This window comes from Lithobates pipiens, unplaced genomic scaffold, assembly GCF_037356315.1.
Source record: "Lithobates pipiens isolate NorthernLeopardFrog02 unplaced genomic scaffold, aLitPip1_a1.2 Scaffold_19, whole genome shotgun sequence".
NCBI lineage: Eukaryota > Metazoa > Chordata > Amphibia > Anura > Ranidae > Lithobates > Lithobates pipiens.
The window spans coordinates 176,855,823-176,883,028 of NW_027507764.1; the positions used below are offsets into that span (position 1 = coordinate 176,855,823).

The 27,206-nt window shown below is 43.1% G+C and overlaps 1 protein-coding gene across 2 annotated transcripts in view; it reads right to left on the bottom strand.

Annotated features, from left to right (window-relative positions):
* PIK3R4 (phosphoinositide-3-kinase regulatory subunit 4) overlaps positions 1-27,206 on the bottom strand; it is a 152,444-nt gene that overhangs the window by 28,547 nt on the left and 96,691 nt on the right. For both annotated transcript variants that reach the window (XM_077491502.1, XM_077491503.1), the window contains 3 exons: positions 24,676-24,840; positions 19,698-19,909; positions 16,949-17,095 (listed from right to left, as the gene is read on the bottom strand). In XM_077491502.1, coding sequence (XP_077347628.1) covers positions 16,949-17,095; positions 19,698-19,909; positions 24,676-24,840 — 524 coding nt within the window. The remainder of the gene's footprint in view (positions 1-16,948; positions 17,096-19,697; positions 19,910-24,675; positions 24,841-27,206) is intronic.

The window sequence follows — 27,206 nt, forward strand, 5'->3', positions numbered from 1 at the left end:
AGCTTGAAAGTGGAACGAACTGTCTCTGTAAGAGATTGTACCAGCAATTTCACAGATTACGAGGCTGAAAAAAGTTCGCCCATTGATTCCACCAAAGAGAAGTCATTGGATTGCCTTTCCTCCTGATCCCCTGAGGGTAATACCTCATCCTCCACCCACTGATCTCTCGATAAAGGGTCCGAGGTGGGGGTGGGGGATCTACCATGCTTCTCCCTTTGGATGGAAGATGTGATTAAATCCGCTAGTCTCTCCTCTAGCCCCAACAGGGCATAGGAAAAGGCATCTTCAGTCACATAAACAGGGGTTGAGATGCCAGCAGCAGCTGTAACACCCACCGATCCCAATGGCTCACCCAGGCTAGTCACTTCTGGTATTTCAGGAGAATATGACAATGTGGAGGCATGACTAGAATCCTTAGTGCCTGGGGGTGATGCTTCGGTTACCACCATTGAGGGGTTTACACCAGCCTTTTTGGGAGGCAGAGACCTAAGCACAAAAGCAGAGGTACTAAGTAATTGTACTACTTGCTGAACTATAGCCTGGCAATAGAATGCTGCTAATAAAAGTTCATCCTGGTGCTGAGTAAAATGTGTTTCCTCAATTTTGGAATGCCTGCATTCAGCGTCCCTACGTGCCCCCACCGCTCTTGTGTCCTGTGCGTTTAACAGCCATACTCTCCAGCTCTGAGGAGAGTCTGCTGTCTGGATTTGGCTTACCCTGCACCTGCGCCGTGTGTGCTCGTGGGTGCTATGTCCCGCACACGATGCGGCGCCTAGGCCATGCCCCCCCTTCTGTTTTAAATTACAAACAGTTTCTGCACATGCAGGTGGCATCCGGGTCTGTCAAACAACAGACCCAGCAAAAGGGGAGGGGAGGCAAGCCTACGTACTTGAGCAGTATAGGGAAACCAAATAGAGATGAGAAACCCGCCGCATCCCCTGAGAGGGGGGGTGAGGTGGAAGGGGAGTACAAACTACTGTTTGTACTTTCTCTTAGTCACTCCAGGGGGGGGGAGAAATGCAGTATTGGCAAATCCTTTCCTGTATGAGGAATCCCCCCCTGACTGCTGGCCGAGCCCACACACAGGCTGTGACACTGAGCTGAACTGAGAGACAACGTACTATACATTATGTGCATTTACTCCCTCTAGTGGAAACTTAAGGCATGACAACATTTTACCCAAGGAAGAAAAACCATAGGTGGACTTTTTACAGTTCCTAGGCTTCTTCCCTTACCTTATCCTCACCGCAGGATACTGCTGTGACAGACAGATCCAAACTTCACCCATCACAAAGGGCAAACCTTTAGCAAACCTTCAAGGACCGGGTCCCTTTGTATCAGGGTTCCACTCCCTTGGACCTGTATAGCACCCCGCCAGGAAAAACTTTAGGTAATGTGAGCATGACCAAATCCCTGAGTCCCGGGGTCCAGCCCTGCAAGGAGAGGCATTACAGGCAAAACCTCTTCCTATACGAGGCCCGGGTAACATCCACTTTGGCCTCAGTGGCACTTTGGACGGATCCAGTCTGTGGAGGCTGTTTAAATCCAGCAAGGATCCCTCCAGCGGAGCTCTTCAGAGCACATCTTCACTCGTGACCAATACCTTAGACACTGTAGAAAAAACTGAGGTGCTCCAGGTATGGGAGGGGTTATATAGGGAGGCAACTTCCTGTTTAGAGTGTGCCAGTGTCCATCACTTGAAGGTGGCCTAAATATCCACATAGTAATTTACTATGGTGCTCTGTGTCCCATGATGTACAATAAAGAAACACATCATAAAAGCATGTTGAAACGGTAGGTGCTTTAATGTGTGTTGAAGCTGAAGCAAGTGTAAATGAGTCTCTTTTCCCATTCACAGTACAAGCCCTTCTTCCAAGGCATTCAGCTGCGGAGAGTACCACTGCTCTGAGTAGAAGCAGTGGGCTCTCTGAAACAGTCAGACATGTCCTCCTCTAAGTCAGCTAGAGCCCAAAACTCAACAGAGGGCATGGGCTCTAGCTGCAAAGGAATAAAGAAAATTAATGGCAGTGTCTTCTATGGATAAATATAAAAAAATTTGATTTCCACTTTAAACTTTAGTGAACGTGTCAATGTCAGTAATAGAACTGTGTTATTATAAAGTACAGTAAATGCGATTAGACATTTAATTCCCAGCAGAGTGCAAGAGGACAACATATGTTCCCTTAACTCCAGCACAATGTTATGCTTGACCTTCTGATTGTATAAATGCCAAACTACATTCAGGAAATGAAAATCAAAAAGCATGAATGCCAGAGCATTTATTTGAAATTCACAGTAACTATTTAGACAGTTGATTTTCAAACATGACCTTGAAAAATCCACAGAGGTTTACTGGTTTTCCTAAAATGAAAGACAAGCAATTATTTAATCCTTAACGCCTTCATGGCTAGACTTTTTTTCATAGTCTTGTGTTGGAAAACTTTCCAGGCAAATTACTTTATTTTCCCAACTGGCTTCTTCACAATAAGCAGGGCTGGATTAAATTTAAAGTGATAATAAAGGTTCATAATAATAAAAAAATAATAATAATAAACATGTCATACTTACCTCAGCTGTGCAGCTCGTTTTGCACAGAGTGGCCCCGGTTCCCCCCGGCGGCTGTCTTGGCTCCTTTCCGCTTCAGCTATCCCATAGGATGCATAAAGGTGAAAAAAACGGAAGGTTTACAACCCCTTTAACCACTTGCCGTCCGCCCTATAGCAAAATGACGGCGGCAAAGTGGTTTCAAAATCCTGCCCGGGCATCATATGACGTCCTCAGGATTTTGAACCGCTGCGCGCCCTCGGGGGAGCACATCATGGCAATTGTTGTTGCGGGGTGTCAGTCTGACACCCCGCAACTATGATGCCACCAGATCACCAGGGATGCCCAGCACCAGGTATGCCACCCTAGAACATCAGGGATGCCAGTCAGTGCCCACAATGGATGCCAATCAGTGCCCACAATGGGCATCACTGATTGGCATGCATTATTGTTTGGCACCGATTGGCATCTATCAGTACAATATATTGCCACCTATCAGTGCCCATCCGTGCCGCCCATCAGTGCCCATCCGTGCCACCCATCAGTACCCATCCGTGCCACCTATCAATGCTCATCCATGCCCATCTGTGTCGCCTATCTATGCCAATCAGTGTCAGCTATCAGTGCCAATTTGTGCCACCTATCAGTGCCCATCCGCGTCACCCATCAGTGCCGCCTATGCCGCCTATCAGTGCCACATATCAGTGCCCATCAATTCCACCTCATCAGTGCCACTTCATTGGTGCCACCTCATCGGTGCCCATCAGTGCCGCCCCATCAGTGCCCATCAGTGAAGGAGAAAACTTACTTATTTACAAAGTTTTGAAACTGAAAAAAAAAAACATTTTTTTTCATAATTTTCGGCCTTTTTTTATTTGTTTAGCAAAAAGTAAAAACCGTAGAGGTGATCAAATACCACCAAAAGAAAGCTCTATTTGTGGGGGGAAAATGATAAAAATTGGGGTACAGTGTAGCATGACCGTGCAATTGTCATTCAAAGTGCGACAGCGCTGAAAGCTCAAAATTGGTCTGTGCAGGAAGGTGTTTAAGTGCCTGGTATTGAGGTGGTTAAGTAAGCCATAGACAAGTTTTATTGTGTTGCTTCCATGAAAACATATTGTAACAGTGCTCATTTTTGTTCATCTTCTATAATAAAATCTCAGTATTTTAAATACAATGAAAGCTGAACCCCACACAAATATATAAAAAAAAAGCACAGTTAAATTGGCTAAGCATTCTATTAAAATCAAATTATTTTTACATGGGTACTTAAATCTGTGTTTATCTGCTTAAGGACCGCCTCCTGCACATATACGTTGGCAGAATGACATGGCTGGGCACAAGCACGTACCGGTACATTGCTCTTTAAGTGCCCAGCCGAGGGCCGGTCCTGAGCTCCGTGACCATGGCACCAGCGGAGCCGATCGTCACTGGTGTCCCGTGATCGGGTCACAGAGCTGAAGAACGAGGAGAGGTCTGTGTAAACAAAACTCTCCTCCGTGCTTCCTACTGTGGCTGTCACCGATCGTCTGTTCCCTGTTATAGGGAAAGACGATCAGTGACGTCACATGCCAGGCCACAACCCCCTACAATAAAAGAAACACATAACGTCACACATAACCCCTCCTCGCCCCCTAGTGGTTAACTCCTTCACTGCCAGTGTCATTTACACAGGAATCAGTGCATTTAAATAGCACTGATTGCTGTATAAATGACAATGGTCCCAAAAATGTGTCAAAAATGTCTAATGTGTCCGCCATAATGTAGCAGTCACAATAAAAATCGCTGATCGCCGCCATTACTAGTAAAAAAAAAAATATTATTAAAAATGCTCTAAAACTATCCCCTATTTTGTAAACGCTATATTTTGCACAAACCAATCAATAATCGCTAATTGCGATTTTTTTTACCAAAAATATGTAGAAGAATACGTATCGGCCTAAACTGAGGAAAAAATGTTTTTTTATATATTTTTTGGGGATATTTATTATAGCAAAAAGTAAAAAATATTGTCGCTCTATTTTTGTTTATAGCGCAAAAAATAAAAACCGCAGAGGTGATCAAATACCATCAAAAGAAAGCTCTTGGGGGCCTGGTGCGGGGCTTAAGTGGTTATATCAGCCCCCTGTCATCTGAGGATGGAAAGAACAGAACGCTGCACTCTGAGAAAGCAGCCTACGTACCAAAGAAGTAAAAGCGGCCTCAACCTGGCTCCATCCAGGTCATGCCCCCCCTCCCCCAACGTGAATGGAATCTGAGCAGATAATTGAAAGGTTTTCCGCCTCCAAATCATAGATCCTGTTTTATTCATAGAAGCTGTAGCATGACTCCTATAAATGGCGGATCTGGGTCGAAAGGGTGGGCATAGTCAAACATCTTCATGAGTGCCTTTCACTGCTCTCTAAGTTCTATTAACCCTCACTGCACTGGAAAATTATGGGGGGGAGAGAGATTAGGGGAGGCAGACTTCAAATAACAGAAGAGACATCAGCACTACTGACTCTTAAAGTGGTTGTAAACTTTTACATATACCCAGTGAAGTGACTGGCCTCAGGTGATACATAGAGATGAAACAAATCCTCCTACATAAGTTGTATCTGTTTACCTGCAGCCCTCTCTTCTCTACTTCTGTTCAAAGTGCTGAATATAAAGCTTGTCTGAGAGTTCAGGAAAAAGGGGCAGAGAGCTGAAGTTACACTCTGCAGACCCACACCCTTTCACACAGCACACAGGAACAGAGCTGAGGCTGTCAATAAGTTGGAGCTCCTTCCCCGTCAACATTCATTTCTTGGTGTCAGGAAAAACTGACAAATCAGAAATGATTCAGGCTGATAGCAGTGGAATGAAGCAGCAGACAGAAATTACACTTAGTGCTCTGGATCGAGACAATTACACACTATAGAGGTTTATGCTATATTCATATTTCATGTCTGAGGTTTACAAACACTTTAAAGTGATATTCATTAAAGTCTTGTTTTTTTCTTTCTTTTTTAATAACAAACATGTTATACTTACCTGCTCTGTGCAGTGGTTTTGCACAGAGCAGCCCAAATCCTCCTCTACTCTGGTCCCACACCGGCGCTCCTGGCTCCTGCCGGGTGCCCCCCAGAGCAAGCAAAGTGCTCTGAGGGGCACCCAAGCAGGCACCCTCCTGACTCGTGGCTCGGTGTGTCCATTCACACATGGAACCGTGGCTCGGCCCTGTCTTCATTCTTCTGATTGGCTGACTGGCCAACCAGGAGTGTAAGCCCCCGGAGAGGCAAGGCTCTGGTGGACAAAGCTGGATCAATAGAAATAGGAGGCTCAGATAAGTATTGGGGGGGGGGGGAGGGGCGCTGCACACAAAAGGATTTTTAACTTCATGCATACAGATAAAAAACCTTTTGCCTTTACAGCCACTTTAGGTAATGTCACTGGTGCTGACCTTAGGCTTTAATGTCCAAATAATAACCACCCATGATATAATTTTCAATAAAAAAAATACCGCTGAGGAGAAGAGAGTTTCATCACACAGGTGTCTTTGGTATTCAATCAGTGATTTCTGAACTCTTCAGTCCTTACAAGCTTGTTACAAATGACACGAGTCTCACATTTTATGAATTAAAAACAAAACAAAATGCAATGACTTTATAAATAACTTCTACACCCTCTTGCATGTTATATCTGAACTGTAGAACAGAACATTTGTCATCATATCTAAAACAATCGTTAAAAAAAATGAGTTTGTTAGATGGTTTTTGCCCAGTGAGATAATCACTGGCTGGAAATTTTGGTATTCTGTTCTTAGCCTAATCCTCGTGACCATAGGAAGACTCACTATTCAATACTAATACAGTGGTGTGAAAAAGTGTTTGCCCCCTTCCTCATTTCCTGTTCCTTTGCATGTTTGTCACACTTAAGTGTTTCGGAACATCAAACCAATTTAAACAATAGTCAAGGACAACACAAGTAAACACAAAATGCAATTTGTAAATGAAGGTGTTTATTATTAAAGGTGAAAAAAAATCCAAACCATCATGGCCCTGTGTGAAAAAGTGATTGCCCCCTAAACCTAATAACTGGTTGGGCCACCCTTAGCAGCAACAACTGCAACCAAGCGTTTGCGATAACATGCAATGAGGCTTTTACAGCGTCCTGGAGGAATTTTGGCCCACTCATCTTTGCAGAATTGTCCTAATTCAGTTACATTAGAGGGTTTTCGAGCATGAACGGCCTTTTTAAGGTCATACCACAATATCTCAATAGGATTCAGGTCAGGACTTTGGCTAGGCCACTCCAAAGTCTTCATTTTGTTTTTCTTCAGCCATTCGGTGGTGGACTTGCTGGTGTGTTTAGGATCATTGTCCTGCTGCAGAACCCAAGTTCGTTTCAGCTTGAGTACACGAACAGATGGTCGGACATTCTCCTTCAGGATCTCTTGGTAGACAGCAGAATTCATAGTTCCTTTTATCACGGCAAGTCTTTCAGGTCCTGAAGCAGCAAAACAGCCCCAGACCATCACACTACCACCACCAAATTTTACTGTTGGTATAATGTTCTTTTTATGAAATGCAGTGTTCCTTCTACGCCAGATATACTTGGACACACACCTTCCAAAGAGTTCCACTTTTGTCTCATCGGTCCACAGAATGTTGTCCCAAAAGTCTTGGGGATCATCAAGATGTGTTGTGGAGAAATTGAGACGAGCTTTGATGTTCTTTTTGCTCAGCAGTGGTTTTCTCCTTGGAACTCTGCCATGCAGGCCATTTTTGCCCAGTCTTTTCCTGATGGTGGAGGCATGAACGCTGACCTTAACTGAGGCAAGTGAGGCCTGCAGTTCCTTGGACGTTGTTGTGGGGTCTTTTGTGACCTCTTGGATGAGTCGTCGCTGCGCTCTTGGGGTAATTTTGGGCGGCCGGCCACTCCTGGGAAGGTTCACCACTGTTCCATGTCTTCGCCATTTGTGGATAATGGCTCTCACTGTGGTTCGCTGGATTCCCAAAGCTTTGGAAATGGCTTTATAACCCTTTCCAGACTGATAGATCTCAATTACTTTCTTTCTCAATTGTTCCTGAATTTCTTTGGGTCTCGGCATGATGTGTAGCTTTTAAGGATCTTCTGGTGGACCTTACTGTGTCAAGCAGCTCCTATTTAAGTGATGCCTTGATTGTGAACAGGTGTGGCAATAATCAGGCCTGGGTGTGGCTAGAAAAAATGGAACTCAGGTGTGGACAACCACAGTTATAGTATGTTTTAACAAGGGGGGCAATCACTTTTTCACACAGGGCCATGATGGTTTGGATTTTTTTTCACCTTTAATAATAAACACCTTCATTTACAAATTGCATTTTGTGTTTACTTGTGTTCTCCTTGACTATTGTTTAAATTGGTTTGATGTTCCGAAACACTTAAGTGTGACAAACATGCAAAGGAACAGGAAATGAGGAAGGGGGCAAACACTTTTTCACACCACTGTACATCTTAAGAGTCTATAGGAGGGGCTTTCCTTAGCTCAGCACAACCGCCTGCCTGCATGTCTGAACTAAGGGGAGATGGATTCCAGGAAGTAAATGCTACATGAATCATCTGCCCTTACTCAACATGGTCACGACCATAAATGTTAAGGGGGTGTTTTTCAAAGTGATTTCTCAGCAAAATAAAGCATGGAGACATGGACAGATGGGTGAGTTTGCTTTGAATATTAAAAATGAATTAAATATCATTTTTGGTTAGTGGTCCTCAGATTCTGTGTAGTTCCGCTTTAATAAAGGGAATTAGGAGCTCACTAGCATTCTGGCAAGGTCATCAGGTATTTTTTTGTATGTGCAGTGTTTTTAAAGCGACAAATGTAGAAGACTGTGTGTATTTATGAAATATTGAGTGAGCAATCGTCGCTATCTGCAACAAAACTGTGTGCTTATAAATCAATTGATCTCTCCGTGAAAAAATAATATATATATATATGTCAGTGGCTGCTGTACACTACTTAGTGATTCCACCACACTATCAGAAACATATACAACTTAGTACAGTGCAGTGCTACTGATCAGATCTATAAACAATGATATTCATATACAATGCATCTAATGTGTCAACCAAAACAAAATATTCAGATACAATGTATCTAATAAACAGTGTGTAAATCAAACACAAATTAAATGTCCATAAACATATATTGTCCAACATAGTTCAGTCTTCCTTTACCAAATCACAGTGCAATTCCATCACCAGATGAAATGCCCACTCACATCACAATCGTCAGAGTGCATATGCTGTCTATCCTGCTGGTCTCACAAGATGGATCTCCTCTTCCCCTTCCTGGGATGGATCTCTCCTTAAAACCCATCCAGGCTGTGTACTCCCTTACTTGCTACTTTCATGGAAACACTTACTGCTTCCAGTCATGGGATTAGATCGCTCATTATCAACGCAAGTCACCACATGTAGAAAAAAGGCATCACCATAGTGTTCTCTGTATAAAACTCTTTATTAAGATGCCCCCCTTATAAAGTTCCACTTACGAGATATACAATAAAACAAGCGGTATTAACATATGTCAGCGTGTGTCAGGGCGCTCACCACTCGGCCAAAATAGTAGTGTCTCTGTGACTCCATGGACTGGACTCTTCCCTCCTATACGCATGTCGCCACCTGACTGGCTTCTTCAGTAGGATGGGAAAGCCCTATAGCCACAGCCCTTATATCAATAGATATTGCCATGGAGACCTAACAAGCTACTCCTCGGCTGTCAGAATTATAGGTGAGTACGCCCACTTCCTATGGACAACGGAATAGCCAAATGGAGCAAAATTCTACTCACGTGTGATACTATGTCCACCCACTACCACTCTAAATAAACAACAATTTACAGCTCACATAGCGAAATTCGGACCACCCTGGATATAGCTGGAATAAAATCTAAAGGGTGCTTACATCACAAATAGATAAATGAGACAAGCCCATGGAGTCACGGAGACACCGCTATTTTGGCCGAGTGGTGAGCTTCCTGACACGCGCTGACATATGTTAATACCGCTTGTTTTATTGTATATCTCATACGCGGAACTTTATAAGGGAGGCATTTAAATGAAGAGTTTTATACAGAGAGCACTATGGAGATGCCTTTTTTCTATGTGTGGTGACTTACGTGGATAATGAGCGATCTAATCCATGACTGGAAGGAGTAAGTGTTTCCATGAATGCAGCAAGTAAGGGAGAACACAACCCAGTCTTTGTTAAGGAGAGATCCATCCCAGGAGGGGGAGGAGGTGATCCATCTTGTGAGACAAGCAGGATAGATAGCATATGAGCGCTATCTTTTGTGAGTTGAGTGGGCATTTCACCCAGTGATGGGATTGCACTGGGAAGAAGGAAGATTGAAGATCACTGTGGTGTTTATGGACATTTCATTTGTGTTTGGTTTACACACTATTTATTAGATACATTGTATATGAATATTTTGTTTTGGTTTACACATTAGTAGTGAGGATGAGCTCAGGTGTGTTTTCGCAAGTCATGTGCCCGCGCCCGCCAGGAAGCTGACACTGCAGCACTAATCACAGGCAATGAGACATTTCCTGATCCGTGGCTGCACAGATCAGGAAATGTCTCACTACCTGTAATTAGCACTGCAGAGTGTCAGCTTCTTGGTGGGCGTGGGCACATGGGCTTGCGAACACACCTGAGCTTATCCTTAATTATTAAATACATTGTATATGAATATCATCGTTTATAGATTTAAATAGTAGCGCTACACTGTGTTCAAGTGGTTGTTAAACCACCAATGTAACTTTACACTATCTTCTCTGGTTATGTATGTAATGTCCCCCTACGATTGTGCTTTATAAAATAAAAAGTAAACAAGTAAATACCTTGTTTGCAGAGTGCTGATTGGTACTGATCTGACCTGCCACCTCTCTCCTTTCTTGGCCCGACAGATGCAGTGGGCAAGGCCGAGGATCCCCCCGCTGACGACAGTCAGGGGGGGAGGAGAGAGGTAGCCCCGCCCGCTGCAGCTGTGATGTGAGCGAGGTGAGACACGGCGGGTCAGATCAGCGCTCTGTATACAAGGTATATACTGCATTATTTTTATAAAGCACAATCACAGGGGGACATTACATACATAACCAGAGAGGATAGTGTGAGAAATTAATAGTAATTATAGCAGCCAGGGAGCAGGGGGTGGGCACAGACATCAGGCAGGTATTTTAGGTGATACAGGGGGCCAAATTACACAGCACAAGCACTGTGCTGTATAATATGCTTTTAAGGAACAGGATCTTTCTTTATTATTATTTTTTTTAGATAAACAAATTCTTTAAGTTGTATATATGGGTGTATTGAGCATGCGCTGCGAGGATGTATTTTTATTTTTTTTTAAGAGAAAAACAAAGGGCTGTGAGCCTCCAACCTTGTTTTAGATGCAAGTGACTTGTCAGTTAGGATCTGAAAAAATATGGTTCAGTCTTCTGTCAGCACACTGAAGCTTAAAGTAATTAGCTTTTCTTAGAGTGATGTCACCTCCCTGGAGCCATCCTGACCAATAGACAGTTAAACCACCTCTAAGTCCCTTACATGTTTGTTTAACATATGGCTTTTTAAAGTTCTATTACAAGCAGATGGAGGTAGACAAAGAGGAAAGAAGTATTGGCAAAAATATAAAGCATACTGGGATATGTGTAGAAAAACAGATTTATTAAGCGGACCAAACCAAAAAATGAGCTCATGGTGGTAATGGATCATATTGCAGAATTTGAAGTATTATTCTGTCCAAATACAGTATATAAGGATTGTGTTTTTAGAAATAAATGAAAGGAGCCATCTACACTTGCAATAATATAAATAAATTTTATGAAATCCTGCAACTGTAGAGTGACTTTTCAGTGAACATCCTGTTAGTATAGATCAGGGGTCCCCATTACCAGAGCCGTGGACCTGTACAGGTCCGTGGCCTTTTAACCACTTGAGGACCGCCGTATTGCCATTGTACGTCAGCACAATGGCACAGGCAGGCATAATCACGTACATCTACGTGATTGCCTTCCAGCGGGTGGGGGGTCCGATCGGACCCCCTCCCGCTGGTTACGGCGGTCCGATTCGGTCCAGGAGCGCTCCGTGATGAGGGGATGGCCGTTGGTTTTCGGCCACCCCCTCTGGATCGCTCCTGGCCAATGAGAAGCTTCCTCCCCTGTGTATTGTTTACACAGGAAGGAGGAAGTGATGTCATTCTCCTCGGGGCGGTCTTTTTGACCGGACTACGAGGAGAAGAGTAAAAGTAAGTCTGCACGAACACTACACTGACATGTAGGTACACACAGGCACACAAACCCCCCCCGATCGCCCCCCGATCCCCCCCCCGCCCCCCCTCCCCCCCCAGTCACAGTGTCACTGATTGCATTGATCATTTCTTTACTGATCAATGCATTCAGTGTCAGTTGTGACAGTAAAAACTGTCAGGACAGTTAGTGTTAGGTCCAGGGTAGCCCCCTATCACCCCCCAATAAAGATTTAACCCCCTGATTGCCCCTAGAGTTAACCCTTTCACCCCCTTTTGCCAGTGTCACTAAGCGATCATTTTTCTGATCGCTGCATGTGTCGCTAGTGTCGCTAGGTAGCTAGTTATTTTTTTAGGTTCACCGCCAGGTTTTTATATCGCTAGGTACCCCGATATACTACCCAATAATGTTTTTAACCCCCTGATTGCCGCTAGTTAACCCTTTCACCCCCTTTTGCCAGTGTCACTAAGCGATCGTTTTTCTGATCGCTGCATTAGTGTCGCTACAGTCGCTAGGTAGCTAGTTATTTTTTTAGGTTCACCGCCAGGTTTTTATATCGCTAGGTACCCCGATATACTACCCAATAATGTTTTTAACCCCCTGATTGCCGCTAGTTAACCCTTTCACCCCCTTTTGCCAGTGTCACTAAGCGATCGTTTTTCTGATCGCTGCATTAGTGTCGCTACAGTCGCTAGGTAGCTAGTTATTTTTTTAGGTTCACCGCCAGGTTTTTATAGCGCTAGGTACCCCGATATACTACCCAATAATGGTTTTAACCCCCTGATTTCCGCTAGTTAACCCTTTCACCCCCTTTTGCCAGTGTCACTAAGCGATAATTTTTCTGAACGCTGCATCAGTGTCGCTAGTGTCGCTAGGTAGCTAGTTAACTAGGCTCCCAAAAAGTCCCCCACATGTGGTATCCCCGTACTCGGGAGAAGCAGCAGAATTTATTTTGGGGTGTAATTTGACTTCTGCCCATAGCATGTGTGAGCAATATATCATTTAGTGACAACTTTGTGCAAAAAAAAAAAAGTTTGTAATATTCCCGCAACTTTTGGCAAAATATAAAATATTCCATGGACTCAACATGCCTCTCAGTAAATAGCTTGGGGTGTCTACTTTCCAAAATGGGGTCATTTGGGGGGGTTTTGTGCTATTTTGGCATTTTATGGCCTTCGAAACTGTGATAGGTAGTGAGGAGTTAAATCAAAAATTTGCACCCTTAGAAATCCTGAAGGTGGTGATTGGTTTTCGGGGTGCCGTGCGCGACTAGATTCCCAAAAAGTCCCACACATGTGGTATCCCCGTACTCGGGAGAAGCAGCAGAATGTATTTTGGGGTGTCATTTCACATATAACCATGGCATGTGTGAGCAATATATCATTTAGTGACAACTTTTTGTAAAAAAAATTTTTTTTTTTTTTTTTGTCATTATTCAATCCCTTAGGACAAAAAAAATAAATATTCAATGGGCTCAACATACCCATCAGCAATTTCCTTGGGGTGTCTACTTTCCAAAATGGGGTCATTTGGGGGGGATTTGTACTGCCCTGCCATTTTAGCACCTCAAGAAATGAGATAGACAGTCATAAATTAAAAGCTGTGTAAATTCCAGAAAATGTACTCTAGTTTGTAGACGCTATAACTTTTGCGCAAACCAAAAAATATACGCTTATTGACATTTTTTTTACTAAAGACATGTGGCTGAATAAATTTTGCCCTCAATGTATGACTAAAATTTAGTTTATTCGATTTTTCTTATAACAAAAAGAAGAAAATATCATTTTTTTTCAAAATTTTCGCTCTTTTTCCATTTATATCGCAAAAAATAAAAATCGCAGAGGCAATCAAATACCATCAAAAGAAAGCTCTATTTGTGGGAAGAAAAGGACGCAAATTTCGTTTGGGTGCAATATTGCATGACCGCGCAATTACCAGTTAAAGCAGCGCAGTGCGAAATTGCAAAAACACCTCTGGTCCTTAAGGTATTTATTGGTCCGGAGCTGAAGTGGTTAATAACTGGGCCACACACACATGCGAACAGAGAGCTGCCGGAAACAGCTGTCCATTCCCGACCACAGTAGGGGGGAGTGTGTTGCTTACCACGTATGTACATTGTTTACTTATGACATGGAATAAATATGATGTGTATCTATCACAGGGTGGTCCGGTGGATACACTATAAAAGGAAAACCAAATGCCACGTCCTTTATATATCTTGAAAAAAGAGGAAGGGAACAGGGAGGGGAACAAAACACAGAAAAAAACTCAACAAAAAATGGGGGAAGAGAAAAAAATATTTTAAATAAAAAGATATTTATTTATTAAAAATGGAAAGGGAAAGAGAATGTATATAAAACATACCAAGTATTGTTTCATATCCTGTCTAATCTAGTACATTTTAACAATGTCCATATATATTCCCATTAGGCATATGAGCCCAAAAAAAAAAACCCGACATTAATACTCAATATAAAAACTGTTTACAGTAGATAAGATATTAGTTACAGAACAGATTGGATGTATTCTGATGCTCTACATGTTTCGCGTTTTGATTAACGCTTCCTCAGGAGCTTTACCAATTTTATTTTTCGTGGGAGTGCCCCAAAACAAAAGAAAAAAGTGCAGGAGAAAAAAAGAGGGGGAGATATTTTTCTACGCAAATAGAGTGATTTTCATATCGGCATCAAACTGTTGCATGTATAGGAGCCTGCGAAACCGCATCAAACCGCCTTGCACAGCGGTCTGAACTCTTGGTAAAGGAAGGCACCTGAGGGGTTGAACTGTCCCCCTTGCACCTCAGAATTACTGGAACAAGTCTGCCTATATCTCGCTGAAGAGATGTATGTAGGAACCCGCTAACTGCAGCAAAAAGAGATTATGGTTTATACCATCTTCCGTTGCTGTCTCACATCATAAATATTTGGAGCCTTTGTGCTATTCGCAGGCTCCTGTACATGCAACAGTTTGATGGCTGTTCTGCGAATGCACTATTTTTTACTTTTTGCTATAATAAATATCCCCAAAAAATATATAAAAAAACTTTTTTTTTCCTCAGTTTAGGCCGATACGTATTCTTCTACATATTTTTGGTAAAAAAGGAAAAAAAAAATCGCAATTAGCAATTATTGATTGGTTCGCGCAAAAGTTATAGCGTTTACAAAATAGGGGATAGTTTTATAGCATTTTTATTAATATTTTTTTTTTACTAGCAATGGCGGCGGTCAGCAATTTTTATTGTGACTGCGACATTATGGCTGACACATCGGACAATTTTTGGGACCCTTGTCATTTATACAGCAATCAGTGCTATTTAAATGCACTGATTCCTGTGTAAATTACACTGGCAGTGAAGGAGTTAACTACTAGGAGGCAGTGTAGGTGTTATGTATGACGTCATGTGTTTTTTTTTATTGTGGGGGGGGGGGGCGTGGCCTGGCATGTGACGTCACTAATCGTCTATAAAAGGGAAGAGATGATCAGTGACAGGCTCAGTAGGAAACACAGGGAGAGGTTTGTTTAAACAGACCTCCCCTTGTTCTTCAGCTCTGTGACCCGATTGCGGGACACCAGCGGCGATCAGGTCCACGGTCACGGAGCTCTGGACCGGGTCTGGCGAGCACTGGGCACTTAAAAAGCAACGTACCGGTACGTGCTTGTGCCCAGCCGTGCCATTCTGCCAACGTATATGTGCAGGAGGTGGTCCTTAAGTGGTTAACCTTTATATGGAATAAACCTTGGACTTTTTTTAACAAACGGTTATTTACTTGATTTTGGCACAACTCTTTAACGTCCCATTGGCAACACTTTGTTTTTTTGGTTTAAACATTAGTTAGGGACTAAGTTCTGCCATTCATCCTAGGACTTGTGACCAGCTTTTTTCCTTGTTAGAGAAAAATTGTGACAGGGGAGGGATCTCCATCTGATTGACAGCTTCAACTCTTTTTCCTTTTCCTTAGAATGTCCTGGCGAGTCGCCCACCCTGGGTGTCTTCCATATCGGTGCTGTGTGTTCGTCCACCTCAGCGCCCGGTTGGAGTTGTTCCCTGGACCGCTTGCTCAGTCCCACTGTTACACCATCTACACAGCGAACCCTAGTAAGTTAGCCCCGGTGGGGGTGATCACATGTCTTTCCCCCCAACCTGGTCTTCTTAGCCATATATTTTTCAATACATTTTTTCTAATTTAATAATATACTTTTTATAGATTTCACACGTCCTTGCTCCTGATGAGTGGCGGCTAAGTCACGAAACGCGTAGAGCTGCCGTTTTCCGTGTTTTCATCCATTGTATCATGATTTCTATGTTATTAGTTTTTAATTTCCCCTTCAGGTTTAGTGAGGTCATAGGTCCTGCAGGTATTACCTCCAAAGTATTGCTATATATCATGCTTCCTGAGGCGAATGAGGGAATGTTTTAGTGCTCATATATGAATTTATTCCTAATTCATTCTTTGGCACTTTGTTCATTTCATACTATTTGTATGGATTGTATTCAGTGATCTTATTATCATATGTATTGTTATATGTATGTTACTATGCATTACTACTTTGTACATTATGCCTACCTGTATTATCAGGATGTAACATTGTACGGTTATCTATTGATGTATTAATAAAAACTCCCTTTCATTCGCCCTTTTACCGTTTTGCTTCCATGTGCTGCATTTAAAGTCCCACCCTTCCTGTGGATTAATTTCCCCTTCTTTTTTTTTTCTTTTTGTTTCTGTGAAGGGGCCCTGTCCTTTCCCTCCAATCAGCTCTCAGTCCTCATTGAGCTCTGCAGTATGTAACTTCAGCTCTCCGTCCCATTTTTTCTGAGCTCTCAGACAAGCTTATAAATTCAACAGTTTGAATGGATGTAGAAAAGAGAAGACTGCAGATAGATAAATACAATGTATATGAAGGATTTGTTTTATCTCCGCATACATGTTGCATTTTAACACAACGCAGGTCAACGTAGTCTGAGTAAATTTTTTCTTCAACAAAATTGGTCCCTGGTGCCAAAAAAGTTGGGGAGCGCTGGTATAAAGAGCAATGTAACCATGCAGAGTAAAAATACTGTTTGGCTGCATTTCGAAAATATCAAACATGAACACAAAAAATTATTACTGGTGAAATTATATACAAATCTTATTGCAAACAGCACATACCTGCTATCACCCAAGACTGATACATTGTGTGCATGCTCAAAGGATGCATCAGTAGTCGCCGAATTCTTGCCCGTGCTGGATGAGTATGGCTGGAGATTGGTAACTGGAACCTCATATCCCAGCATGCCATGGTTCCACTGCTAGTGCCTTACACGAGAAAACAACATTTTGTAGACATGAAATTATAAACATTTACTATAGGAACAAACATTCATAGTGTACCTGACAAGACTACAGATTTTGATATTTAAAAATCCACACTTATAGTATGTACAAGCAATTTATGTTAGGACAAACTACAAGATTTTATTCTTGATGAAATCCCAAATGTGCCTGTGTAGAGCACCCCCCTCCCCCCCCCCCCCCCCCCACATCCTTTAAGCGTGCCAAAGATTTGCTAAGGACTTTATCCAATGTTCTGGGTACTACACTTAAAGAGGAGCTCCAGTCTCCCCCACAAAAATTTTAAGTCAGCAGCTACAAATACTGTACCTGTTGATTTTAAATATACAGTGGGGATCGAAAGTTTGGGCACCCCAGGTAAAAATGTGTATTAATGTGCATAACGAAGCCAAGGAAAGATGGAAAAATGGAAAGACATTCTTATAATATGTCAAAAAAAGTTAGATTTTATTTCCATCATTTACACTTTCAAAATTACAGAAAACAAAAAAATGGCGTCTGCAAAAGTTTGGGCACCCTGCAGAATTTAGCATGCACTGCCCCCTTTGCAAAGCTGAGACCTGCCAGTGTCATGGATTGTTCTCAATCATCGACCAGATGATATGAATCTCAAAGGTTTAAAATGGCCAGACTCATCTGACCTTGCCCCAACAATCAGCACCATGGGTTCTTCTAAGCAGTTGTCTAGAAAACTGAAACTGAAAATAGTTGACGCTCACAAAGCTGGAGAAGGCTATAAGAAGATGGCAAAGTGTTTTCAGATGTCAATATCCTCTGTTCGGAATGTAATTAAGAAATGGCAGTCATCCGGAACAGTGGAAGTTAAAGCAAGATCTGGAAGACCAAGAAAAATATCAGATAGAACAGCTCGCAGGATTGTGAGAAAAGCAATTCAAAATCCACGTTTGACTGCACAATTCCTCCAGAAAGATCTGGCAGACACTGGAGTTGTGGTACACTATTCCACTATAAAGAGATACTTGTACTATATATGGTCTTCATGGAAGAGTCATCAGACGAAAACCTCTTCTAGGTCCTCACCACAAAAATCAGCGTTTGAACTTTGCAAATGAACATATATACAAGCCTGAGGCATTTTGGAAACAAGTTCTGTGGACCGATGAGGTTAAAATATAACTTTGTGGCTGGAATGAGCAAAGGTATGTTTGGAGAAGAAAGGGCACAGAATTTAATGAAAAGAACCTCTGTCCAACTGTTAAGCATGGGGGTGGATCAATTATGCTTTGGGGTTGTATTGCAGCCAGTGGCACAGGGAACATTTCATGAGCAGAAGGAAAAATGGATCCAATAAAATTTCAGCAAATTTTGGATGGTAACTTGATGCCATCTGTGAAAAAGCTGAAATTAAAGAGAGGATGGCTTCTACAAATGGATAATGATCCTAAACACACCGCAAAATCCACGGGGGATTACATCAAGAGGCGTAAACTGAAGGTTTTGCCATGGCCTTCACAATCTCCTGACCTCAACATTATTGAAAATCTATGGATAGACCTTAAAAGAGCAGTGCATGACAGACAGCCCAGAAATCTCAAAGAACTGGAACACTTTTGTAAGGAAGAATGGGCAAAGATACCTCAAACAAGAATTGAAAGACTCTTGGCTGGCTACAAAAAGGGTTTACAAGCTGTGATACTTGCCAAAGGGGGCAGTACAAGATATTAACTCTGCAGGATGCCCAAACTTTTGCAGACGCCATTTTTTTGTTTTCTGTCATTTTGAAAGTGTAAATGATGGAAATAAAAACTAACTTTTTTTTTTTACATATTATAAGAATGTCTAATCTGTAATTTGATGCCATTTTGAGATTTTTCCATCTTTCCTTGGCTTCGTTATGCACATTAATACACATTTTTACCTGGGGTGCCCAAACTTTCGATCCCCACTGTAAGGACAGTTACCTGTCCAGGGACCCAGCAACGTCAGCACCCGAGCCAATTCTTTAATCGGGTGCAGGCATCGGCATCTTCACTAAGGGAAACCAGCAGTGAAGCCTTCAAGCTAAACAGCTGGTTTCCTACTGTGCATGCGTGAGTCGTGCTGCGCTTTCTGAATCGTTCTGCCATCTTCTGGGACCTGTGTGTGTCCCAGAAGGCAGCAAGGGGAAGGAGGAGGGGCCGGACATGCTCAAACATCACCACGGTAATCTTACCTGGATGTGGGAGCGGGTACCTGCCAAAACCAGAAACCCTATCCCCCTCCCCACCCCCTTAAAGTGCCAAATGTGGCAGTGGAAGGGGGTGGGGGGGGTTGCAAACAAGCAGAGCTTCCCCTTTTGAGTGGCGCTCCACTTTCAGCAAAATGTAGTATGAGTAAGACTCGTGTTCATTCCTTCTCCATTCACCTTCTTGTCTCAATGGCAGCCGCTCGCCCCATTTCATGGTGTCACAAGGACAGGAAGGGAATATCTTCTTTTTTACAGGGTCACAGACTGAAGGAAAAACCTAAAGAAATTTTAACCTTTCCCTCAGCTATCCAAAACATATATTGATTGGATTTAGGCGTTAAACCTTTTTCAAAAAGAAACAAAGAAAAGTTGTTTTACCAATACACAGCCAGCACTGATGAATGTCTACAGCAAAAGACGTTATGAGTCCTAAGCGCAGGTCATGTTTTAAAGTCCAGGCGTTAGTGTTAGATCTCAGGTCCCAGCCTACCAATGACCCATTAACTGTGGCATAGGCAAGTACAGACTGTGAGCCTGAATTGAACTGATGCATATCCACCACACAACCATCTTCTTGTAGATCCAATGACCTAGACAATGAAAGAAAATGAATTTTTTCAAAACCAAATAAATTACCCAAAAATGGGCCACAGAAAGGAATGGTAATATTAGATAAACTGTACCCCAGAGAAGAAAACCTGTTGTGGAAATATGAAAGCTGGAATGTCGCTGTCATGGGTAAAGTAACAACTCAATTACGGAAGCTAATACACCAGCATAAGACTTTAAGAGTTAATTACCTGATGAACCAGTTTAAAATTTGCTTCATAGGTGGCCCTGTCATCACCCTGCTGCCCCACAAACCTTGATTGAAAAATCAAAGGAGCCAGGCTCTTTTGGTCGCAATGGAGATACCGGCGCCTCGTTCTAAGGTATTTCATAGTGAACTAGTATGCGGTGCACACTAGCTCATTATGCCTTTTCCCTTAGAGGTGTAGAAAAAAAAAAAGTCAACAGCTTTACTACTGCTTTAATATAAATGCATTTTAATATAATATTCATTTAATGCATTTAAAGTGGTTGTAAACCCTTACAAACCACTTTGACCTACAGGTAAGCCTAGATTAAGGCTTACCTGTAGGTCCAAGCAATATCTCCTAAACCTATATGGTTTAGGAGATATTTGCCCGAAAACAGGCACCGCTGTCTACGGCGCATGCGCCGTAGACAGCGGCGCGCAGGCGCACTGAGCGCGGCATTCTCAGCGACGGAGCTGCCTCGCGTGTCGGCTCCCGTGCGCATGTGCGGGAGTGACGTCATCGCGGCTTCGCCGAATGACAGCGGCGGAGCTGCAAGACCCCACCAACAAGATGGATGCGGCGGACTACAGGGGACAGCGGCGACTTCGCTGGCTCCTGTGTCAGGTAAGTGACACATAATGGGCTACTATGCGATGCATAGTAGTCCATTATGCTTTGCCTTTGCAGGGAATGAAAGAGGAAGTAAACTCATCAGGGTTTACTTCCTCTTTAATAAATACATTTATACCGAATGTCAGGGATAGCCAGTGATGATTGTCAGGGACTACCATGTCAGGGACCACCAGTCAGGGACCACCATTGCCGCCTGTCAGAGACCACCAGTGCCACTTGTCAGGGACCACCATATCAGGGACCACCAGTGCCACTTCTCAGGGACCACCATGTCAGGAACCACCAGTGCTACTTGTCAGAGACCACCATGTAAGGGACCACCAGTGTCGAATGTCAGGTACCACCAGTGCCACATGTAGGGGAGCACCAGTCAGGGACCACCATGTCAGGGACCACCAGTGCCGCTTGTCAGAGAACACCATGTCAGGGAACACCAGTACCGCTTGTCAGGGACCAGTAATGCAGAATGTCAGGGACCACCAGTGCCGCATGTCAGAGACCCAGATGTCAGGGACCACCAGTGCCACATGTCAGGGACCACTAGTACCACATGTCAGGGACCACCAATGCCGCTTCTCAGGGACCACCATGTCAAGGACCCCCAGTGCTGAATATCAGGGACCACCAGTGCCACATGTCAGGGATCACCATGTCAGGGACAAGCAGTGGCGCTTGTCAGAGACCACCATGTCAGGGACTACCAGTGCTGAATGTCAGGTGCCACCAGTGCCACATGTCAGGGACTACCAGTGCCGCTTGTCAGGGATCACCATGTTTGGGACCACCAGTGCCGAATGTCAGGGACCATCGTGTTAGGGACCACCAGTGCTGCATGTTAGGGACCACCAGTGCTGAATGTTAGGGACCACCAGTGCTGAATGTTAGGGACCACCAGTGCTGTGTCACAAGCGCAGATTATGAGTGCGGTGTCACCAATGAAGATTTTCAGTGCCCATCAGTGCCGCGTCACCCGTGCAGATTATCAGTGCCCATAAGTGCCTTATCAGTGCCCATCAGTGCAGTTACACCAGTGCCTTATCAGTGTCGTGACACCAGTGCCCATCAGTGCAGTGACAATAGTGCCTTACCAGTGCAGAGCGGGGATAGTTACAGATAATCGGGACAGAACAGATCTCGAGCTGACAGATCTGTATGTGAGAACACAGCTCATCGTACAGCCCCACCTCCCTGCCCTGGAATTGTGACAGACAGCGCAGAGCGCACTGTTCCAACATACAGAGCGGCGGGGCTGTACCACGAGCAGTGTCCTCACATACAGATCTGTCAGCCCGAGACCCACTCTGTCCCGATAATCTGTAACTATCCCCGCACTGGAGAGAGGTGGCGGGCGCTGTGCTGGCAGGGAGGAGGAGGACACCACCTCTATGAGCGGCACAGACCAGGGGCTGTGAGACCCCCTCTGCCCACTACAGCAAGCCATGCAGAAATATAACTCCCTGCTCGCTTTCAAAGGACTACAAGGTGGCGTGTCAGACCGCTGACTGAGGATACGGGAGCGATAGCAGCCAGCAGTCTTGCATTCAGGAAATCACCAGGCAATAACAGTTTTTCAGCAAGTTCAGAAGGCTATTGCAGAGGAACTACAGAGCTCAGAAGAACTTGACATAGTTGGTGCAGGTAGAAGATCAGAAACGAGAGCATGGAAAAAAGTTTTTGCCCGAAGTTCTGCTTTAAAGTGGATGTAAACCCTCACATATACCCAGGGAAGTGACCAGCCTGAGTTGATACACAGGGACGAAACAAATCTCCCTACATATGTTTTATATGTATATCTGCTGTCTTCAGCTTGCTATACTCTTTAGAAATCTTACATCGGGTTAGAAGTTTCACTTCCTCATTCAGCTTTAGCATTGTAGTCTTGGCTTATACTGGGAGACAGCTGACTGCCTCATTGGCAGAAGATACTTTCAGAGCTGTGGTGTGACAAGACAAGCTCTCTGCTAATCTAGCAACCTCCCTCGACACATATTTTCAGCTGCTTTTAACTCCCATTCAGGAGAACTTGTCAGAAGTTATCATGCTAAAAACAGGAGAACGGAGCAGCATAAAGACATGTGACTTAGGGCTTTGGAGGGAGATAACAAAACACTGCAGATATGTGCCTAGGTCAAATTTCATGAATCAGATTTTCCTCCACTTTAAGTGTCATACAGTATCTCACAAAAGTGAGTACACCCCTCACATTTTTATAAATATTTTATTATATCTTTTCATTTGACAACACTGAAGAAATTACACTTTGCTGCAATGTAAAGTAGTGAGTGTACAGCTTGTATAACAGCGTAAATGTGCTGCCCCCTAAAAATAACTCAACACACAGCCATTAATGTCTAAACCACTGGCAACAAAAGTAAGTACACCCCTAAGTGAAAATGTCCAAATTGGGCCCAATTAGCCATTTTCCCTCCCCGGTGTCATGTAAATCGTTAGTGTTACAGGTCTCAGGTGTGAATGGGGAGCAGGTGTGTTAAATTTGGTGTTATCGCTCTCACTCTCTCATACTGGTCACTAGAAGTTCAGCATGGCACCTCATGGCAAAGAACTCTCTGAGGATCTGAAAAAAAAGAATTGCTGCTCTACATAAAGATAACATAGGCTATAAGAAGATTGCCAATACCTTGAAACTGAGCTGCAGCATGGTGGCCAAGACCATACAGTGGTTTAACAGGACAGGTTCCACTCAGAACAGGCCTCGCCATGGTCGACCAAAGAAGTTGAGTGCACGTGCTCAGCGTCATATCCAGAGGTTGTCTTTGGGAAATAGATGTATGAGTGCTGCCAGCATTGCTGCAGAGGTTTAAGGGGTGGGGGGGTCAGCCTGTCAGTGCTCAGACCATATGCCGCACACTGCATCAAATTGGTCTGCATGGCTGTCATCCCAAAAGGAAGCCTCTTCTAAAGAGGATTCAAAAGAAAGCCCGCAAATAGTTTGCTGAAGACAAGCAGACTAAAGACATGGATTACTGAAATCATGTCCTGTGGTCTGATGAGACCAAGATAAACATATTTTGGTTCAGATGGTGTTAAGTGTGTGTGGCGGCAACCAGGTGAGGAGTACAAAGACAAGTGTTTCTTGCCTACAGTCAAGCATGGTGATGGGAGTGTCATGATCTGGGGCTCTACAGTTCATTGAGGGAACCATGAATGTCAACATGTACTGTGACACACTGAAGCAGAGCATGATAGCCCCTCTTCAGAGACTGGGCCGCAGGGCGGTATTCCAACATGATAACAACCCCAAACACACCTCCAAGACAACCACTGCTGTGCTAAATAAGTTGAGGGTAAAGGTGATGGACTGGCCAAGCATGTCTCCAGACCTAAACCCTATTGAGCATCTGTGGGGCATCCTCAAACAGAAGGTGGAGGAGAACAAGGTCTGTAACATCCATCAGCTCCATGATGTCATCATGGAGTGGAAGAGGACTCCAGTGGCAACCTGTGAATCTCTGGTGAACTCCATGCCTAAGAGGGTTAAGGCAGTGCTGGAAAATAATGGTGGCCACACAAAATATTGACACTTTGAGCCCAATTTGGACATTTTCACTTAGGGGTGTACTCACTTTTGTTGCCAGCGGTTTAGACATTAATGGCTGTGTGTTGCGTTATTCTGAGGGGACAGCACATTTATACTGTTATACAAGATGTACACTCACTACTTTACATTGTAGTAAAGTGTAATTTCTTCAGTGTTGTCACATGATAGGATATAATAAAATATTTACAAAAATGTGAGGGGTGTACTCACTTTTGTGAGATACTGTAGCTGGAGGATATGCTAAGCAGGGTACTTCTTAGTATACTGTATTTACCAAATGTTAACCGTTTGTAACACATAGGAGGATGACATAATTAGTAAATTTAGTCATTTAAAATAATAACCAATTGTAAAACATTCATACCTGCTTTGCAGTGGATGAATTTTTGGAGACTTGGGTGGTTTCGAGGTTTCAATCCCAAGAAGTTGGATATTGCCATTATCAGATGCCACAGCTAAGTAATGCGAACCCTGGCAAAATGTCAGTGTCTTGACATGCCCACCGATGCGAGAATAAGTCAATATTGACCTGAGTCAGAAAATAAGAATTTCAATATTCATAGCAGCCAGGTCAGCGGGCATGAGAAACACAAAAGAACAAAATTACTGGATGCAAATAATACAACTATAAAGCATGCAAAATTGCTATTTGCTTTGTTTAAACCATTTCACTGCAGCATTTGCTAACATATAGATGCACAATAAATGCTGGAGGTGAAAGTGGAAATCCAATTACTTATTTTATTTTTAGGTCAGACCCAGAGCTGAGAGTTGTGACAGAGACAGGGAATAATAAAGCGGTATTAAACCCTAAAATAAGAAAATGTGATATATATTGCAGCTTACCAATTCTTTGATGTGGTTGCTGCATTATATTTCTTTTTTTTTGCTTTTATTGACACCTGGTGATACAGCCAGATACACATTTCTGGTCTTAGGGTGGCTCCTCTATCTATGGAGGAGCAACTAAGCCACCCTTGACAGCAGAACTGTCATACAAACTTGCATTTTTTTTAGTTGACCAATGTGCGATTTGATCAAAACCATTAATTCCACAATCAAATATCCATAACTTGCTTTCCGATCAATTTGGACTCAATTTTGATCGGACTTCATCAAACTGAGTTGATCAGCCAATTGGCAGCACTAAGATGCTTTGTTCATGAATATGACTGCACTTTAAACAATCAGATTATAGTAAATTGATGCAACTGATAACTTATAATTGATTGTATCCACAGGAAATCCACTTCCTTGTGTGTGGTATATCGACTATGTCAACTATAGATCGATTATTCCTATTGGGAGAGATCAATCGGAAAATAAATTCAAGCGTGTATGGCAATCATTGGATCTACTAGTAGATTTAGATGGACTTGACATAAGTGACTAACAAATCAAAGTCAAACTCCTGCTAAAACATTTTAAACAGTTACAGCAACAGTTTTTTTCCTTTTGGGATACAGGTTTTAACCAAATTAATAAAATCTGATCATTGTAAGCTCTCCTGTCAGTGTTATGGTTAATGGGTTGTCTCAACCTTCTAGCAGGAGAAAAAAAAACACTGCTTTGTTATTGCCCATGGCAGACTGCATCATATACAGCATGTTTGTTTTGTTTGCCTTTAGTACCGATTTAAAGGGATTGTAAACCCTTGTGTTTTTTCACTTTAATGCACCTTATGCATTAAGGTGAAAAAACACCTGGCAGTCTAGGCCCCCCCACCCCCATTTTACTTACCTGACCCCCTTCATCTCTTCAGCATGGACGTGCTGTCCCTCTCTCCATGGGATCTCGGCTCTTGATTGGATAGATTGATAGCAGCGCAGCCACTGGCTCCCGCTGCTGTCAATCAAATCCAATGACACGGGCAGGGGGCAAGGCCGAGTGTCTGTGGATGCAAATGCTGGACTCTGGAGCGTGACCGCAAGGTAACCCCCCAGTAGAGTGCATCTCCTAGGGGGCTATCTGATGTGGGGAGGAGCCGCGTGAACCGCCGGAGGGTCCCAGAAGATGATGTTCGGGCCACTCTGTGCAAAAACGAGCTGCACAGTGGAGGTATGTTTGTTATTTAAAAAAATTAAAAAAACAATCCTTTACAATCACTTTAAAAGAATTCTATGGTCACAGCATGCACTTTCATTTTATAACATTAGCATTTCAATGTTAATACAAAAATGAGGTATATTTGACAATCGAATATAAGGTTACAGGAAAAATCGTTCCTCCTGTTGTGAGTTCTGCCTGTCTGCTGGCCATCTCTTTCTTTCCTGCATGCTTTACATCTTCCCTTTCTGTTTACTTTCCATTTCTAAGGACTACATACCCCATGAAACCTTGCTGCCTCTAAGTAGTAGTTTCCTGTACTGACTCTGCCTCCTGAAACTCCTCCTCTCAGCACCTCTGTAGTTCAGAGGGCAGGCTCTGAATTCAAGGAAGTAAATGTATGGAGATATTCAAAAGTACATTTACAAACGTCAAGATCATTCAGAGTATTATGAGTAGGTTAGAAATATTTGAAATACAATGTGGAAATTAATATAATTTTACACTTTGAACTTTTTGATATGCTTAAAGCATGCAAAATACCCATAGCGCTACAAAGCAACCAAAGAAAATTAGAGTTTTAGGTATGTGATTAACAAACAATTTTACACTATGTCAGCTTTCTTTGGCTTTATATCACATGCTGAGTGCATATATGCAAGTGGAGTTTTCGAACAGTTTGTAAAGAGGATTGACTGGCTGACTTTTAGCCTCCCTTCACACTAGTGCTTTTTCTCCTGCATTTGCTGTCGTGCTGCACTGAACGACAATGGAAATCAAATTATTTTCTATAGTGCCTGTTCACATCAATGCAGTGTGTTGTCTGAAAAGCTGCAGGCGCTTCTTTTG